The sequence below is a fragment of the Orycteropus afer genome, unplaced genomic scaffold, assembly GCF_000298275.1.
Source record: "Orycteropus afer afer isolate SDZICR_OR568_19922 unplaced genomic scaffold, OryAfe1.0 scaffold00245, whole genome shotgun sequence".
Taxonomy (NCBI): domain Eukaryota; kingdom Metazoa; phylum Chordata; class Mammalia; order Tubulidentata; family Orycteropodidae; genus Orycteropus; species Orycteropus afer.
In genome coordinates this window covers 83582-103091 of record NW_006921832.1, presented here as the reverse complement: position 1 = coordinate 103091, position 19510 = coordinate 83582, and the positions used below count along the sequence as shown (strand labels likewise).

The 19510-nt window shown below is 43.2% G+C and overlaps 1 protein-coding gene across 1 annotated transcript in view; it reads left to right on the top strand.

Annotated features, from left to right (window-relative positions):
- Positions 1 to 17706, top strand: part of LOC103204263 (elongation factor 1-alpha 1-like) — a 136526-nt gene extending 118820 nt beyond the window's left edge. The window contains exons 2-3 of the mRNA XM_042782120.1: positions 12206 to 12373; positions 17509 to 17706. Of these exons, the coding sequence (XP_042638054.1) occupies positions 12206 to 12373; positions 17509 to 17706 (366 nt within the window). The remainder of the gene's footprint in view (positions 1 to 12205; positions 12374 to 17508) is intronic.
- The last annotated feature ends 1804 nt before the right edge of the window (positions 17707 to 19510 follow it).

The following is a 19510-nucleotide window of genomic DNA, read 5'->3' as shown; positions in this document are numbered from 1 at the left end:
CCACCCATCGGTCAAAGCTATATACTTATAAAACCATACTTCCCTTTTCCACTTGTGTATTTTAAGAAGGACAGGGTGAGAGTAGATTGGTGACAGGGAGAGTAGGGGAATAGGCTAGAGCAGCAGCTGTTAGAGGGTGCCCTATGAGGTCCAGACTATTTTTTGGGGATCTGTCCTGGAAGAAGTGCAGCTGAAATGCTCCTTAAAAGCAAGAATACTATAAATCCATCTCACTACTTTTGTCATGTGGTCAGAAGGGACCATTCCCTGGAGAAGGATATCATGCTTGATAAAATAGAGGGTCAGTGAACAAAGGGAAGACCCTCATTGAGATGGATTGACATAGTGGCTGTGATGATGGGCTTAAGTATAGCAAGGATTGTGAGATGGTGCAGGACCAGGCAATGTTTTGTTCTGTTGTACATAGGGTTGCTATGAGTCAGAGCACCTAATAACAACAACACGAGGTCCAAACTATTTGTTTTTTCAATTGTGATTTGGGTGAAAGTTTACAGAACAAATTCAAAATCCATAGAGTAATTCATACACATTTTGTTTCATGACATTGATTGCAATCCCCATAATTCACCAGCTCTCTTCCTACTTCCTCCCTGTGATTACCTTTTCCCTCTGTCCTTCTTTCCTATGCATTCATGCCCTCTGAGCTATCTCCCTGTGCAAATATTGCCCTTCTGCCAAACCATTTTTGTAATAAGATGTTGTTTGCCTTTTTTGTTCTCATCACACAGTGGAGTTTTCCAGCAGCTGTACATAATGATATCACAACACACTGCAGAAGCAAATATGAAAATCCAACTGTCATCATCTATTAAGCCATATATATTTACAATTTACAAACATGTAAAATAACTTACTTTTTTTGAGAATATAGTTATTTTTCTTTTTAAAAATGTTACTTGTGTGAGCATATAATGAGTTTCTTATTATTTTTAGTGGTTAATATTTATCAGTTTTAATTTCTAATACAGTAAATATTGATAGTTATAACCACATGCAGAAACTCTGGAGTCCTATAAAAATGGTGTGGCAGGGGTGTTTGACCTCCTGCCCAAGGCTGATTCCTTTGAGGCAGAGGTCAGACATACCTCCTCAGTCCAAAGTATTTACCAATTCTCACACCAGCCATCCTTCCCATGGCACCTTCTACTGTCCTGCTGGTCTTGGTAATTCATTGCAGTAGACACACAGAACTCACAGACCATACTCACAGTTATGGGGCTTATTAGGAAAGTACTAGGTTACAACTTTGGATCAGGATCAACAGGCTGCAATTTGGGATCAAGTCAAGGCAGTCTCCCTTCTTCACTGTAGATAGCTCTCTCAGCTCCTTTCAGCTGTGCAAGGTTCCTTTTGGCTCTCTAAGGCCAGATAGGCTCCTCTCAGCCCCTTCAGGATAGGCCTCCTCTCTTGGCCCTCACCTCTAAGCCTTAGCCCTGCTTGGGCCTGGTCTCTGCTTTGTTTGGGCAAGTATTACAAAGCTCTTTAGCTCTGCTGATAAGTGCCCAGGGATACCCCACTCTGCCAGCAAGCCTCCTGCCCAAAAGTGCTTAGGTCTCTTGCTCTATGGGCTGGGAAGTCTACCATACCATCTCTTGCCAGTTTCCTGGTTCTACTTCCATTTCTCTGACACTGCTTCTCACCACCTTGTGCCATCTCTGGTGTTATAGCTTGCTCTCTCTCTCTGTCTCCTGGTCTAGAAGATTCGGAGCCCAGGGACTCTGGATCCAAAGTACATGCTTTGCTTCTGGCTTTTTCTTTTTCAGTGGTCATGAGTTCCCCTCTCTGTTCTGGGATTGTCTCTTTTTAAGCCCAGTGGGATGGCGGAATTGACCAATCTTCTTGTTAGGGTTCTGTATGCCTTATTTGCGTGGTCCTACCCCCACAAGGATTCTATGTACCATATATGCATTGTTAGCAAGTTGTCCAGTCCCCTTTGAGGGGCCACAACAATCTTATTTCCATAGTCCCACCCAGTTATTGTGGAGAGTTGCAAGACCGTGCATGGCTTAAAAGTTACATTAAGTAATTCATTGCACCACAGGTCCTCAATAATTTTTAGAAATATAAGGAGTTCTGAGACCAAGTTTGAGAACTTCTGTACTAGAGGATAAGAGATCACCTGGGTATTGCGAGAATACCAGTTACTCGATAGTCAGACATTACATAATGGAAATGCTTAAATTCATGTCATTCCTGATTCACACATTGATGGTTAGTCCAAGGGTGTGAGTTGCAGAGATGGGGTAGTCTCTTGGAACTATGGAAATTATTTGTCTCCCCTGGAGGAGAGAGTCTGGGCTGGACACCACTTTCCTGCCATATTTTGGAGGTTTGTCCCAGGCATAGTTCCTGACGCTCAGGACCAGTGCTGCAAGGTCCTATGCATGACATGAGCACAGTCTGTGGAGCCTGGTTCAAATCTTAGCCCAAATTCCTTAAGAGAATTGCAGTGCGGGAGTTCTCAGGCCATCTGCTCACTGGGCTTGCCTCCCACTCTAGGCATCATAAACAGGGCTTCGGCTTAAGGAGGAAAGAGCTGGGTCTCAGGAGGTAAATGTCCCGTGAGCCCTGGGTGGTAATCCCAGGCCAGATGTGCCAAGTGGTTGGGGTGGTGTTCCAAGACAGATGTGGAGCTGGGGGTGTGCCCAGTCCTTCAGCTCTCTGCTTGACAGAGTCCTCTCTTTGCTCCACACTCAGATTGGAATCTGCAGCTCTGAACAAGTAAAACCCTGTGAGCTTCCACCCCTGGCTTCTCCGGGACTCCATTGAGAGCCTCTGCAGCTGGCAGCCAGAGGTTTCAAAGGTCACTCCAGCTGGGTGGATTAGAACAACAGATCTCCTGGACTGGGTGAAGTTGACTGCCCGGCGGAAGGCAAGTTGCACCATCTTCGAGCAGAGTCAGAACAAAAGCCCCTTAACTTTTGCGATTTGGCGCTGGGCTCTGTGGCGTCCCCTGCCCTCCCTCCTAGCTGTTGTTCTCTCCCAATTCTCTGGACAGACTGCACGGGAATTTCTGCAGTACGGTTGTGAAGCTTGGCTGCCACGGCATCCAGACTTATGTGAGAACTGCCCAGGGAGAGGCCACGGTAAGGTGTCTCCTGCTCATGGGTCTGCGGCCCTGCCCACTGGTTTGCTCCCGTGGGTTATGGCAAATCTGCCTGGCATGGCCAAGGAGCAGCTTGTGCTGCGATTAGAATGATTAGGCCACTTGTTAGGATTTGAGTGTATTGCAGGCAGGATTAAGGTGGGAGAGCTAGAGCTGTCAGTGCCTGGGGTATTTATCCATGGTATTTTGTTGTCCTCTGATTGTGCCATTGAGGCAGACTGCCAGGCTGTGAATGTGAAGTGTGCTTGGGAGCTCTTCCCTGTAGGAGACTTGAGGATGGTATTTCTAGGATGCCCTGCAGACTGATCAGCTGCCTAAAGAAAACAATAACTTAACACATACACACTTCTGTGGTCCATATATACAATGAGCTCTGGTGGTACAGTGGTTAAAGCATTCAGCTACTAACCAAAAGCAGTTTGAATCCACTAGCTGCTCTGCAGGAAAAAGATGAGACAGTCTGCTTCCCTAAAGATTTACAAACTTGAAAATCCTATGGGGTAGTTCTAGTCTGTCCTATAGGGTCACTATGAGTTGGAATCGACTCCATGGTGGTGGGTTGGGTTATACATACAATGGAATATTACTCAGCCCTAAAGAGAAATGAGGTTCTGATACATCCTATGGCATGGATGAACATTGAAAACATTTTGCTGTTTTGAAAACCATTGTTTGAAAACAAATGTTGTTTAGGAGGCACTGAGTTTGTGTTTATGGTGATGGAAAATCTGGTAACAAATATTGGTGATGGTTGCCCATCATAATTAATATAATCAATACCATTAAATTGTACATGTGAAAAACATTAAATAAGCAAGTGTTATTCTTTATATATATTTACAACAATGAAAAAATTTTATACACTTTGAGAAGGGAGGATATCTTCTTGATACTTGATTTTTAACCTTGTTTTCTGAGTCTTTTAGTCTCAGAGTCTTACCCTCTTTTGACCATAGTTGAAAGCAATCCTTTCTGGATTAAAGAGACAGTTTAAAATGCTTTGGATCAAATTAAAGTCAAACTACCCCAGTGCTGCTTCAAATAGTTAATCAATGATGTTACTTGTGGGCACCTCATATGGAGGTGGGCTTTGGCCCAAGCATTTTCTGTGGGAGCTTCCAACTCTCAGACTACTATTCTTTTTGACCCCCATCTCCTGTTTTTTCTCTTCTTTGATCTGTGTTTCACTGTGATTGAATGAATCTTCCTAACTGGGTGTGTTTGATTCCAACCACCAAGCACTGCTCTGCTGACAGAGAAATCACCCAGCCTCTTTGGTTTTCTGGAGTGGAATGTAGTTGCCAGGCTTGCAGAGAAATTAGAGAACAAAAATGGTTTGGTTTGATTTACTTCATTAGTTTTTTAATGGAACATTCAAAATATGTCAGTAGCCTTTAGTTGGCAGTGTGAAGGGGTCTGTTTATGCTGATGATGGCAGTGGGCGGGGTGATGGGCTAAGGGTGAGGGGTGAGTGGAGCTGTTTGGTGTGACTGGCCAGCTTGGGACTGGGCTCTGGTCCTGCCCACGTGATGGTTGAGTAACTTTCCCACCAAAACCACCTCATAGGGGCCTAGTTATTTCCTTGCTGCATCTGCTTGTCTATTCCTCTTCTAACTGGTAACCAACCCTCCCCTCCAAGTCTCCACACCCCCTGCCAGGGCTGGATGACTCCAGTCTTCTGTGTTCTTGAGGCCAAGCATGTTCTTTCTGATGACAGCGTCCAAGGCTTTCAGAAGGTCATGGATTGAGAGGATTTGTAGAAAGGGTCCTCAGCCTGATGCCACCACTCCTTGTTCCCAGCTCCCCCGAAAGCAGAGGTAGAAAAGGGTCTTGTGTCTTCCAGAGCCAGGCCTGAGGAGGAGGGCACATTCCCTGCCTCCCTGCTTTGTGCAGCTCCCAGGTTTCTGCTGTTGCATCACTTTTACTGGGGAGAGCAAGAAACTCTCCATCTGGGCCATGAGGTCTCTAGGAAGCTGGCAGAGTATGGCTTTGAAATCAGACATTGGTTTGGCTCCCACTTCTCACCCATGTGTCCTTGGACAAACATACTTGGCATTCTGTGCTCAATATGCTCCATCTAGTCAAAGGGGAATAATCAGAACTGCCTGCAAGATCTTTGAGATTGAATGAGATCCTGTTCGACATATATACAGATTGCACATCAAATGGTGCTACTAGGAGCTCTGGTAGCATAGTGCCTAAGGCACTTGACTGCTCACCAGAAGGCTGGCGGTTCAAACCCACCAGCACTCCTTGGAAGGAAGGTTGGGCAATCCTACTTCCGTAGTGATACTGCCTCGGAAACCCAAGGAGGGGTCGCTATGAGTCGGGCCGACTCGACGGCAAACAACAACAACAACAACAACAAGGCAGAAAGGTTGGGAGCTCTGATGGTGTAGTGCCTAAGGCATTTGACTGCTAACCAGAAGGCTGGTGGTTCAAACCCACCAGCCACTCTCTGGAAGGAAGATTGGGCAATCTACTTCCATAGAGATACCACCTCAGAAACCCAAGGAGGGATCGTTATGAGTCAAATAGGCTCAACGGAAGTGAGGTTTTTTTTTTTTTTAAAGATAGAAAGGGTGTGACAGTACTGTGGGAAGCTGCCAGTGGGCTACCGGCCCTCCTTTCCCCACCTTCTCTCTGAATTCTGTTAGCAGCCTCCTACTACTGTTACCATTAATCCTACTCAGTACCCTTGCCTGGAGGATAGTCAGGCTAGCCTGTGCTTCGTACTGTTCTTGGTGAAAAAGGTACATGCCCTGCAGTTTGGGGAAACTGGCATCCCTTTGGACTGGATGGTGATGATGTAGACTGAAAGAAGAGTTGCCATTGAATGCACTCTGACTCATGGTGACCCCACATGTTTCAGAATAGAACATTGTTCCTTAAGATTTTCAATGGCTTATTTTTCCATTAGTAGATTTCTAGGACTTTATTCTTAGGTGCCTCTGGATGGATTCAAGGTTCCAACCTTTTGGTTAGCAACCAAATGTTATCATTTGCACCACCTAGAAACTCCCATGATGTTGACCAAAAGAAAAAAATGCTAAACCCATTGCCATTGTCTTAATTCTGACTCATGGTGACCCCCATAGGGTTTCCAAGCTTATAAATCTTTACAGAAGGAGATTGCCCCATTTTCTCCTGCAGAGCAGCTGCTGGATTCAAACCACTGCCCTTTTGATTAGCAGTCCAATGCCTTAACCACAGCACCACCAGAACTCCTACTGTATACTGAATGCCTTTCACTCTTACTTAAATCCTTCCCTCAACCCTGTGAGGTTGATAATATGAATTCCATTTTATGGAAAAGTAAACTGAGAGAAAGTGACTTAGTCAAGATCATACAGCTGGATAATAGCAGAGTCTCTGGAATTTTAGCAGAATTATAATGTCTTAATCCTCATGACACCTGCCCCACCACCATAGCAACCATGGTCCTGGTGCAAAGAGTGTATCAGTCACCTCACCCCAGTGGCAGTGGAGTAAGGCAGAAGGAGCAGTGTTCCTTCTGAGGTGTGGGCCTGTGTTGCTGTGCACAATATAAGAGCCCCATTTTTGTCCCTTCCTCATCCCTGTGTCACCACACTTAGTACACACACATGTAATTGTTCACTACTATATTCCAGGCAAGAGCTCTGGTAGCAGTGCCTAAGGCACTTGACTGCTAACCAGAAGGCTGGCGGTTCAAACCCACCAGCCACTTCTCGGAAGGAAGATGTGGCAATCTACTTCCGTAGTGATACTGCCTCGGAAACCAAAGGAGGGGTTGCTATGAGTCGGGTCTGACTTGACGGCACATAACAACAACAACAACAACATATTCCAGGCACCTAGCTTGGCACATAGTAGATATTCAATAAATGCATTTTAATTGAGTGAGTGAAAATATTCTGATCCTTTCCATTAAAATTATGTCATAAAAATGTCCATATCATTAAATTCATGTCATTATTTTCCTTGTAAACACATACTGATATAGTTGCCTGGTAGTCCACTGTATTTAATTAATTCTCAGTATTGGATATTTAGGAGCTCTGGTAGTGTAGTGCCTAAGGTAATTGACTGCTAACCAGAAGACTGGCGGTTCAAACCCACTAGCCACTCCTCGGAAGGAAGATGAGGCAATCTGCTTCCATAGTGATACTGCCTTGGAAACCCAAGTAGGGGTTGCTATGAGTCTGGTCTGACTCAATGGCAAATAACAACAATAATTGGATATTTAACTGGATTTTTTTTTTTTTAAATTTCTAGCTTTTGCCATGAAATAATATGATTGGAATTCTTATATATAAATTTTGGGCTGCATCTGTGCTGGGAAAGCCCGCTAATACACTTCTGAATGTGGGAATCCTGGGAAAAGAAATGGACTTTTATTTCAAAATCTTTTGTCAAATTTGCTTCCCAGAAGATTGTACCAATTTACATTCTCACCAGGAGGATGTGAGTGTATTTGTCTCACCACAGTCTCACCAATATTATGTTATCTTACATATATATATATAAATTTGATTAGTTTAGAATAATAGAATGCACTGTAGAGTTATTATCAAGACTAAGCAGTTTTCATTTGTTTATTGGTCATAAAAATTAAAATAGTAATATTAATTAATTAATATTAAAAAAAATAAAAAGAGATGTCTTCTGTGAACTGTCCAACTCATATCATCTACCCATTTATCTGGTGGGCTGTCTTTTTCTTACATGTAAAATATTCTAGTCCATTGTGTTAGTTGCAAATATTTTATCCCAAATTATTATTCATCTTTTAGTGTTGTTTATAGTTTGGTCTGATTTTGGTTGTTGTGGTTATAGTCTGTATGTTTACACACAGAAAATCTTAATTTTATATGTATGTGTGGTAGCAACTCTCACCTCCTTCCCTTGTTGCCCCCAACTTAGACCCCTTCCCTCTAGCCAACTCTGACTGCTTACAGGAGGCAAGAGGATTTAGTGCTTAAGAATATCGTCTCTGATGGCCAAAAATCATTTGAAAAGATGCTTGGTATGATTAGTCATTGTTGTTGTTGTGATGTGCCGTGGAGTCGGACCCGACTCATAGTGACCCCTCCTTGGAGTTCCACGGCAGTATCTTTATGGAAGTAGATCGCCCAACCTTCCTTCCGAGGAGTAGCTGGTGGGTTTGAACTGCCAGCCTTCTGGTTAGCAGTCAAGTGCCTTAGGCACTATGCTACCAGAGCTCCCTGATTAGTCATTAAGAAGATACAAATCAAATCCACAATGAGATACTATTCACCCCCACTAGAATTGTTATGATCAAAAAGATGAAAAAAGGCGGGTGTTGATAAAAATGTGGAGAAATTGAAACCCTCATCCATTGGTGGGAATACAAAGGGGTGCAGCTGCTGTGGGAAACAGTTTGGTGGTTCCTCAGAAAAGTAAAGAACTACCATATGGCCCAGAAATCCTAGGTATATATACACCCAAATGAATTGAAAGCAGGATGCAAACAGAAGAACTCTATACCCCAAAGGCCACTGCAGCACTGTTCACAGTTGCCAGCGGTTAGAAGCAAGGTAAATGGCCATCAGCAGCTGGATGGATAAACGAAATGTGGTATATATGTATAATGAATGATATATTCCAAAAACCAAAAAAACCAAACCCACTGCTATTGAGTCAATTCTGACTCATAGTGACCCACATTGGGTTTCCAAGGCAGTAAATTTCTATGGAAGTAGATTGCCCAGTCTTCCTTCCATGGAGTGGCTGGTGGGTTTGAACTGCTAACCTTCTTCTGGTTAGCAGTCAAATGCCTTAGGCCTACACCACTTGTTGTTGTTATGTGCCGTTGAGTCAGACCCGACTCATAGCGACCCCTCCTTGGGTTTCCGAGGCAGTGGCACTACAGAAGTAGGTTGCCCAATTTTCCTTCCAAGAAGTGGCTGGTGGGTTTGAACCGCCAGCCTTCTGGTTAGCAGTCAAGTGCCTTAGCCACTGTGCTACCAGAGCTCCCGCACCACTAGAGTTCCTTAATGAAATATTACTCAGCTATAAAAAGAAATGAAGTCTTGCTACATGCCATAACATAGATAAATTTTGAAAACGTTATTCTGAGTGACTAGCTTCCCTCGACTTATGCCTGTTTTCTCAGCCTGGTACTTCAACCCTTTCCAGTGGATTTTGGGAGCTCCCCTCCCCAATCTTTCTAATATATCCCTTTTTGAGAGCCAGAGTTAGTTTCTATTGTTTGTAAACAAGAACTCCTATTGGTACCTGTAGCACTTTCACTTCTTGATTCAATCCTAAGAAAATCATCAGGAACCCAAGCATAGATTTAGGCACATATAGCTCTGGTAGCATAGTGCCTAAGGCACTTGACTGCTGATCAGAAGGCTTGTGGTTCAAACCCACCAGCCACTGCTCAGAAGGAAGGTTGGACAATCTACTTCCGCAGTGATACCGCCTCGGAAACCCAAGGAGGGGTCACCATGAGTCAGGTCCAACTTGAGGGCACATAACAACCAACAATAACAACATGCATATCACAGGGTTTATTGTCACAAAGGATTGAGTAGTAGTCCAAATGGCCAACAATAAGGAGATAGTTACATAAGCTATAATATGTCCATAAAATGGAATATTTTAAACTCAGATTCCTTAAAAGGAACTTCTTCCCCATTGTGTTGTCAGAAATTTCAGAATCTCATTTTATTCTATTATCAGCTGCGAGTATATGAATATCTCTACTTTTCACTTCTCTGCTTTGTTCTGACACTTCTTTTTCCGACCCTAGCCACCCAGACCTACCTCAGATCTCACAAACTGCCAAATGGGCAAATATAGCTATAAATTGGGTGGTTCACAAGACGCTCTGAACTACTGGCTACAAATCCTGGGTTTCCCTCTACCCATTCAGGATGCCAGCTGCAAGTTCAGTGCCCCCTGGGCTCCCTCACTTCTGACCCTCTGGCTCCTACCACTCCTTTGGGTTATAGAATTCTCTGGAATGACTCACAGAACTCACAGAAAGTACTATCTTTATGATTACAGTTTTATGATAGCAGAAAAGAGATGCCTAGGGCAAGGTCTGGGAGGGTTCTCAGCAAGCTTTTATCTCCAAAGGACACACTACCCTTCCACTTGCAACTATGTCTTTTACCAACCAGAAAGCCAATAGAGCCTATGTGCCCAGGGCTTTTTTTGGCTTCATTTTGTAGTCATGATTGACTGGATCAGCCTTCCTTTCTCTCTTGAGATTAGCTGATATCAGGCCAGGTGGTGGGCTTTCTGGTCAGGTCAGCCCCTCATTAGCATAAACCCCGAGGCATTGTCTAGATAGCAAAGACACTTTTTAATTATTCAGGAAAAAAACAAGATTTTAGAGTTATCCCTCAGGAAACAAACAAATTCCGGTCGTGCAGTGCCTACGGTATTTGACTGTTAACTAGAAGGTTGGTAGTTCAAACCTACCAGCTCCTCTGCAGAAAGAAGATGGGGCAATCTACTTCCGCCACCTTGAAAAACCAATGGAGGTAACTGTGAGTTAGACTCAACTTCATGGCAGTGAGTTTGGTTTGATTTTCTCAGGAAACAAAGGCAAAGACCAAATTATTTTGGGTAAAGTTAAAATCTTTACCCTATAACCACTTACTTTAAGAAAAATAGTGGGAAAAGTTAGGAAACAGTTGTATATATAGTACGCTTTCAACTATGTGAAATACTGTCTCTTTCTATATTCATGGAAAAAAAAAAAAACTAGAGGGAGATGCAATACCATTTTGTGTAATAGAGCTATGGCTATTTTCACTTTTTTCTTTAGGCTGTGCAGCATGGCCAAAAGATCATGAGCTGTGGAATTCAGTAAATCTGGGTTCAACTCCCACTTCTGCCAGTCACTGTGATGGGCAAGTTATTCTACCTCCTGTCTTTGCAAAATTATGATTATGCTTACTTCATAAGGTTATCCTGAGGATTCAAACAAATGAGATTATATAGCAAGTACTCAGTACAGTGTCTGGCACAGAGTATGTGTTCAATAAATGGTAATTTATTGTTTTTGCTTTTTGGTAATTTCCAGGTTTTACAATGAGACATATTTAAAATTGAGAAAAAACTAACCATTAAAAGAACATTACTGTTTTGTGTATTTCACTGTACATAAATTATATTTCAATAAAATATATTAAAAAAAAAGAAGAAGAAGATTGCTGTGCAGAGATAATCATATCTCCTCCATGAAAGGAAGATGAGGCATCTATTTCCATAAAGATTTATTGCCTTGGAAACCCAATGAGGGTCACTATGAGTTAGACTCCACTTGATGGCAGTGGGTTTTGTTTGGTTTGGTCAGTCTCCTTGCCAGCCCCTATCAACATATTGCCTAGTCTCAAGGAGGATCTGGGCCAGGAGTCAGGAGCCAAAGATATTCAGGCCAGTGATACTACCATTTTTTCTTTATCTTGGTGACCTACCCACTCTGGGCCTCAATTATAAGTGCAGGAGTTAGTTTGAATCATCTTAAAATGTCTCTCCCTCTCTGATATTCTGTGACTTTTAAGCCTTTTGTGCAGTCTCCTCCTCAGACGGAGAATGTCCTTTCTAACCTCACTTCCCCTCACCCAGGATCCTTGCCATAGTAATCCTAAAAGTATTTTTCTTTCTCAGAGTTATGGATCCTGTTTTTAGCCTATGAGCTCTCACAGTTCAGAGAAAAACCTGAGTTTTTAATGCAGGATGTCAACAAATATTACGTAATGATTTTAGATGCCTTATGGTAAAACCTTTGAAAACAATTCAATTTCCATGTTCCTGTCCCCAGATGCTCTTTTTCTACAAGAAGGAAATAATGGAAAGATGGAAAGTCCTTCATGGGCTTTCAAAGAGGCAAGGGCATGGCTTTGGGAGCTGGTATCTGGGTTGCAGTTTTGCATTCTCTTGGTAGAAAACACAGAGAGAAGCTTCAGGTGGTCAGTGACCTACTGGGTACTCACTCCATGTCAAGACCCACAACACTGGGGCTCCAACCAGCGTGTAGGCCCTCCAGGTACCTGGACAGAAAGCCTACTGTGCTATGATTGATCTGACCTAGTCCTCTTCCTTCCTGTTTTGCAGACCATGGGAGATGTGAAGCTGGTTCCTTCAACACACGTTTCCAAAACCTCGCTCAGCGTGGATCACTCAAAAGTCAACTCCATGCCCCTGACTGAAGCCCCTGCTTTCATTTTGCCCCCTCGGAATCTCTGCATCAGAGAAGGAGCCACTGCAAAGTTTGAAGGGAGGGTAAGACACGCAGCTGGATGTGGAGGGAGGACAAAGCAGGAGTCATTGTTCCTCTCAAGCTTTTCCTTGACAGGCTGGATCTGGGAGAAGGCTTGATTTTCCTTCAGATCTATATATAAAGTTAAACAAATACCAGTTTGCTTATTTCTTTTGTTTACGGTGGGCTTTGGTCTGTGTTGGAGATCTCGGGATGGGCAGATGTTTTGCTGATGGACCTGTCATATCTTTTACCTGAGGAAGGTTGCAGGGGAATGTTGGTGGTACTCCTGAAGGGTCTGTTTCTTCTCTCTGGGCACTACCAGGATAAGGGTTCTTTTCTATTGTTCTGAGACTCCCATCCTCTCATCCCCCAACTAGCAGGAAAGAGACATGAAGAATTCCTGGGGCTCAGCTTACCACAAAAAGGAATGAAGTACTGATACATGCTACAACATGGATGAATCTTGAAAACATTATGTTAAATGAAGGAAGCCAGATACAGAGTCCAATTGTATGATTTCATTTATATGAAACATACAGAATATGTTATAAAGTATGTATATGTATAAAGACAGGAACATCTGTCTTTATAAATCTGTGAAGACAGAAGGTAGATTAGTGGTTACCTGAGCTGAGAAGAGAGGGATGGGGAATAATGCTAATGAGTACAGGGTTTCTTTGTGGTGATGAAAATGTTCTGAAATTAGACAGTGGTGGGAGTTGTACAACTTTGTGAATATACTTTAAAAACCTGAATTGAGTACTTGAAAAATAAAAGTTAAACTTAAGAAAGTAATGTATGGGTTAAATAGCAAAACTGACCTTATCTACATAACCCCCCTGCCTCCCTACTGCATCTGTGACATGAACTCCCTCTTCATATTCAGACAAGCAAAAGCTGCTTTAATAGAAATACCACAAGTGGATAGCTATAACAGACAGAAATTTATTCTCTCAAATTTATTCTCATCAGTTTAGAAGGCTGAAGTCTAAATTCAAGGTGCTAGTGGTACGCTTTCTCTCTCTGTTAGCTCTAGAGGAAGACCCTTGTCTACTTTCAACATCTGTGAGCCCAGTGTTCCTTGGAGATCTCCATGTGTCTTGGTGTCAATCTTCCCATGGGTTTAGGAGGTTCTCAGCACAGGGACTCTGGGTCCAAAGGACGAGTTCTTCCCAGCTCTTATTTTTTGATGGTGGTAAGATCCCTCCCCTTTCTGCTTACTTCTCTCTCCTTTTATCTCTTGTAAGATAAAAGGACTTAAGCAAGGGTATAACTTAAGTAAGGGTGGGACTTGAGTAAGGGTGGGACTTGAATATGGGTGTGACTTGAGTCATGCCCTATTATAAGGCTGTTACTCAAGATATACCCTGCCTCATTGACATATAGACATTAGGATTTACAGCATATAAAATGGAGGATAATTACAACTGATCAAAAAGTGGAGGACAACTACGCAATATTGGGAAGCATGGCCTAGCCAAGCTGACACATATTTTGAGGGGACATAATTCAACTCATGACACTTCCTTATATCATAGTGATGACTTGTTTCCTTTGCTGACCTTGGAGGTCATAAAGAAAACATACTTTTGAGTTATTTGATTTGCAACTTCCTGAAGGGGGACCTGGTGGAAGGAATGTTGGCCCAAGAGTCAGTGCACTGGAGTTCTTTTTCTTGTGCAGTCATCCTTTGGGGCAAAAGTGAATACAGGTTTTCTCATCTGAAGAAAAGAAATTGGTTTTGTCTGTGTTTCTGGTCTACAAGAGTATGAGAAGAAAATAAGTCAGTAGATAGTAAAAGTATTGTTGTTGTTGTTATGTGCCGTGGAGTCAGACATGACTCATAGCGACCCCTCCTTGGGTTTCCAAGGCGATATTACTACGGAAGTAGAGTGCCCAACCTTTCTCCTGAGGAGTGGCTGGTGGGTTTGAACTGCCAGCGTTCTGGTTAGCAGTCAAGTGCCTTAGACACTATGCTACTATATAAAGTAAAATAAAAGTATAATGATGCAGTATTACTATAACATTTTTTATGTGAAGATTTTATTTGATGAAATAATTGGTTTTGTATATTGCATGTAGGATATATGTTGAAAATGAATGTAATCCTTAAAAGTCAGCCTGCAAGTACCTCTTTACCACTCACAACTTGAACAGAATTAACCTAGAGCAACACCTTGAGGGTGTATAAGGACTGGTATAGAGCAAGTACAGAAGAAAACTTCCTCCAGAGAGATGTTCGGAAGGAGTGTCTGCCTCCATCTGACTGCATACAGCTAGAAACTTGGAAGGAAAGACCGAAAAGGAGAATGCCAAGTTGATTTCTACTCATGGCAACTCCATGTGTGTCAGAGTAGAACTGTGCTCCATGGGGTTTCCAGTGGCTGATGTTTCAGAAGTAGATTTTCACACCTTTCTTCTGAGGTGGCTCTAGGTGGACTGAACCTCCAACCTTTCAGTTAGCAGCTGAGCACATTAACCATTCATACCACCCAGGGACTCTGCTCTGTGAATAAACCCTCCAGGAAACCTACTGCCATTGAGTCCTTTCTGACCCACAGCGACACTATAGGATAGTGTGGAACTGAACTAGCATGCTATAATCGTGTATTGTTGTTTTAATAAAGGATACAAAAGAGAAGTTTTGCATCAGGGAAGGACTACCTCAAATGACTGCAGAATGAAAAAGCTGGTTGTTTGATACCACAAGAGGAGATTGAACAGGTGTGATTCTGACCCGGTGACCTATGTTGTTGTTGTTGTTGTTATGTGCCGTCGAGTCGGCCCCGACTCATAGCGACCCCTCCTTGGGTTTCTGAGGCAGTATCACTACGGAAGTAGGAATGCCCAACCTTCCTTCCGAGGAGTGGCTGATGGGTTTGAACCGCCAGCCATCTGGTTAGCAGGCAAGTGACTTAGCCACTATGCTACCAGAGCTCCTTGGTGACCTATAGAGAAGTGAAAAAGAAAGGTGCTGTTAACCTGTAATGACATAGACTTTGTGCAAGGAGTGCTAGTTTTAAAAGACTGATTTCCAAATGGGGTTACCCACCAAGAATAATTTACAGTGCTCTGCCTCCAGAGTGCCTTAATCATAGGTGCTGCAGCCACATGGCCATGCCTGCTGCCGACCCACCTACCCCCAGGCCTTAGGACATATCCTCTTCCTAAATGCCCATTCTGTATTAGTTCTGCTGTCACTTTCACAGTGACTTTGACACTCAGCTCTCTAGTAACAGGGCTTTTGTAGAATTTCCTTGGGTGAATGACTTTTAACATTAAGCCTTCAAGCTACATCTCAGGCCCAGGCTGGCCCCCATTGTAACCAAAAACCCAAACTCACTGCCTTCGAGTCCATCCCGACTCGTAGTGACCCTTCCTTGGGTTTCCAAGGCTGTATCTTTACAGAAGTAGATTGCCCAGTCTTCCTTCAGAGGAGTGGCTGGTTCAAACCCACCAGCCTTCTGGTTAGCAGTCAAATGCCTTAGGCATTACACCACCAGAGCTCTCAACCCCCACTGTAGCCTAGAAGAATCCTTTTATTCCTTGCCACAGCCCTCAGGAAGGCTGCTTGCTCTCCTCCCCTCCTGTCTTTAATCTTGCTGCCACCCTCTCAAGCCTGGATGTGGAGAATACAGGGACTTCCCAGCTTCTTCTGAAGGGGGCACAGAGACCCTCCCATCACTGTAGAGAAACACAGTAGAGACCACAGATACAAAGAAGTGTAAAGGTTTGTCCCTCATTGCCTTCTAAGCTAGTAATTGGAAATTGGTTCAAACTTGTTTTTATTCTTGAAAGAGATAAATCTGTTACTGCCCTGTCCCCAATTCCTTTTTATTCCCATTTTTATGCAAAGAACTTAATGGGGAGGGGTGGAGTGTGGGTTAGGGTTGGATATGGTAAATGGGAAATGAAACTAAATGTACACGTAATGTTGAATGTAAAGCAAGCTCTTAAAATAAAATAAAAGAAGACTGGAATGGCATTAAGGTAAGACTGCCACTCCTTGGAAGGAAGGTTGGGCAATCTACTTCTGTAGTGATACCGCCTCGAAAAACCAAGGAGGGGTTGCTATGAGTTGGATCCAACTCCACAGCAGTGGGAAAGGAGCTCTGGTGGTGTAGTGGGTAAGGCATTTGGCTGCTAACCAGAAGATCAGCGGTTCAAACCCACCAGCTGCTCTGTGAAAGGATGATGAGCAATCTACTTCTGTAAAGATTTACAGGCTTAGAAACCCAAGGAGGTGTTGATATGACTTGATGGCAGTGGGGTTGATTTTTTTTGTTTTATAGGTGTCCCCTTGTGGTCTTCCCCCCCCCCCCCGGAAACGTAACAAATTATGAGATGTTCATTCGTCTTTGGATTTCAGTCCCTTACTCCCATTTGAGTTTTTCTACCTTGTAGCAGATACTTTGAACAGCCAACTCATTACCAGTCTCCTTTGTCCTTACCCTTTCCCTCTCTAGATGCCACTATAGAGGCTTCCTTTGCAGCTACGGGTGGCCCAGTACACATTCTGGCCAAAGTCTACCAGAGAGCTTCTGTGAAAGCTCTTGCTTTTCTGATTTAAAAAAAATTAAAACTATCCCAGCACCTCGGAAGGAAGGTTGGGCAATCCTACTTCCATAGTGATACTGCCTCGGAAACCCAAGGAGGGGTCGCTATGAGTCGGGGCTGACTCGATGGCAAACAACAACAACAACAGCACTCTCATGTTCCACGCTGCCCTCCTTCCTGCTTTGAATTCAGATGCAATGCCTGGTGCTTAAGCAGCCATAGTAAAACCATGAGGCAACAAGCCACAGAGGGAGCATAAAGGACCACGGTCAAGGCACAAAAGTTCTAATGCTTAAAGACTTTCCCAGATAGGTTCTTTGACTGTGGCTATTCACACAGGGACTATTACAAAATGCACAGATGACCCTTGAACAACACTGGGGTTAAGAGCACTGACCCTCTGCACAGTCAAAAATCCACATAAAACTTTTGACTCCCCACAAATTTAACTACAAGTAGCCTACTGTTGACATGGAGCCTTATCGATAACATAAATAGTGAATTAATGCAGTTCTTGCTGTACAGGTACTAGATTTTCACACAAAGACATACACAACAGGTAAATTTATTAACTGCACATTATGGTAATTGTTTACAGTTCATTAAGTGGAAGTGGGTCATCTTAAAGGTCTTAATCCTCATTGTCTTCACACTGAGTAGGATGAGGAGGAGGAAGAGGAGGAAGAGGAGGTTGGTCATGCTGTCTGGGGGCGCAGAGGCAGAAGAGGTGTCCGAAGTGGAAGAGGGAAGCAGGAGAGGCAGGCACACTCAGAAATACTTCATAATTTTTGTCTGACTTTTTTTTGTTTTTTCATTTCTCTAAAAATGTTTCTATACAGTACCAATCCTTCTTGCACCATTTGTGTTAGTTTTAGTGCCCATATCATAGAAGGGTCTATGTCATCAAAGAAGTCAGAAGTGGTCTTGAATAAATTGGAAACTTTCTGCTGGATTGTTCTAATTGTTCTAAGGGTCCATGTCATCAAAGAAGTCAAAAGTGGTCTGGAATAAATTGGAAACTTTCTGCTGGATTGTTTTCCAGCACTGCTTCTTCTACATTTTCTTCCTCATTGTCTGGCACTGGTTCATAAGCATTCATCTCTATCAAGTCGTCTTCTGTTAACCCCTCTGGTGTGGTGTCTATTAGCTTTTGAATTTCTCCAAGATCTATATCTTGAAAAAAAAATCTGCTTATAAGTGGACCTATGTAGTTCAAATCTGTGTTATTCAAGGATCAACTGTATTCCTAATTAAATGAACACCTAATGTGATGCACATGGAGATATCAATCTCCTTACGTGATGGGAATAAATAGGGGAGAAGATATAATACAGAGAAGACTTAATAAATCCTTTAAGAGTTTTACCCAAATCTACCAATAGTGATGGCAGTGCCTATAGTTAAAGCATTCTAGATGAGTTTACTCCTTCCTAACTTTGGACCTTTGGCTTGAACCAACAGTGTCCAGGATTTATGAGAAGATGTCAACCATATGAGATTGGTGATGAGATAATGTCATTATAGAGGGGGAAAAAAAAAAAAACAACTACTGCCATCAAGTCAAATTTGACTCATAGTGACCCCCTTTGGGGTTTCCAAGGTGGTAAATCCTTACTGAAATAGATTGCCCAGTCTTCCTTCCACAGAGTAACTGGTGGGTGTGAACTGCCAACCTTCTGGTTAGCAGTCAAATGCCTTAGGCACTATACCACCAGAGCCCCTTCATTATAGAGCAACTAATATTAAATCAGGGTCTGTCAGCCCAAAGTTTGAAGAGATTATATTCTCAGGAATTAGTACAATCTTGGCTTTACATCTCATCAGTAGCACATTTATACAGGGCTTCAGACTGGAATGAACTGATTCAACTGATTTTAGACTCAAGCACCCAGAGCCCCTGCCCTGAGCCTACACTCTAAAAGCCCCTATTCCTTGTCCAGCTACACCCACTCCACAGAGCAGGGGACTTGGTCTGTCATCCCAATGGGAGCCAACACTGCTCTTCCACGTTCTAGATAGCCAGGACCCCAGAATTCTCTACCAATTGGTCCTGAGCCCACTTCTAAGGTCTGTGCAGGCCACTTCCCATGAGAGGGTGTTGCTAGGCCTGAGGGGGTGGTCAAGGGGCAGTGTGTTTACTTGGGGAGATGAGGAAAGGAAGAGATGAAACTTGAATGTGGGGTTCTGCTGTCCACCCACATGCGTTACAGGACCCCCACAGTGCAGGATGGAAGAGAAGCATGCAGGACTGTGCCATTGCCCTGGTGTGTATTGTTAGGTCTCCGGGGTACCTAGAGGCTTATGTTTATAGATAGCCTGGATCCCCCAAGTTCAGGGGCTGTCTGAAGCTCCTCTAGCTGTTCTCTTCCCATGCAGGCATCTGAAGCTTTGATGGGCTGCTTCCACCACACAGAGTCATATAGAACCAAGGGAAATGGTGGGGAAAATACTAAAACTACTGGAGATTTCTTCTCTTCTGCCCTGAAATTCATTCTTATCAGGAAAAGCAAATATGGTGATTGGCTCTGACTGCTGTGTATCAGAGGAGCTGAGACTTTAGCGCCTCATAGGAAGTAGCTCAAATGGGGTTTCAGACAAGA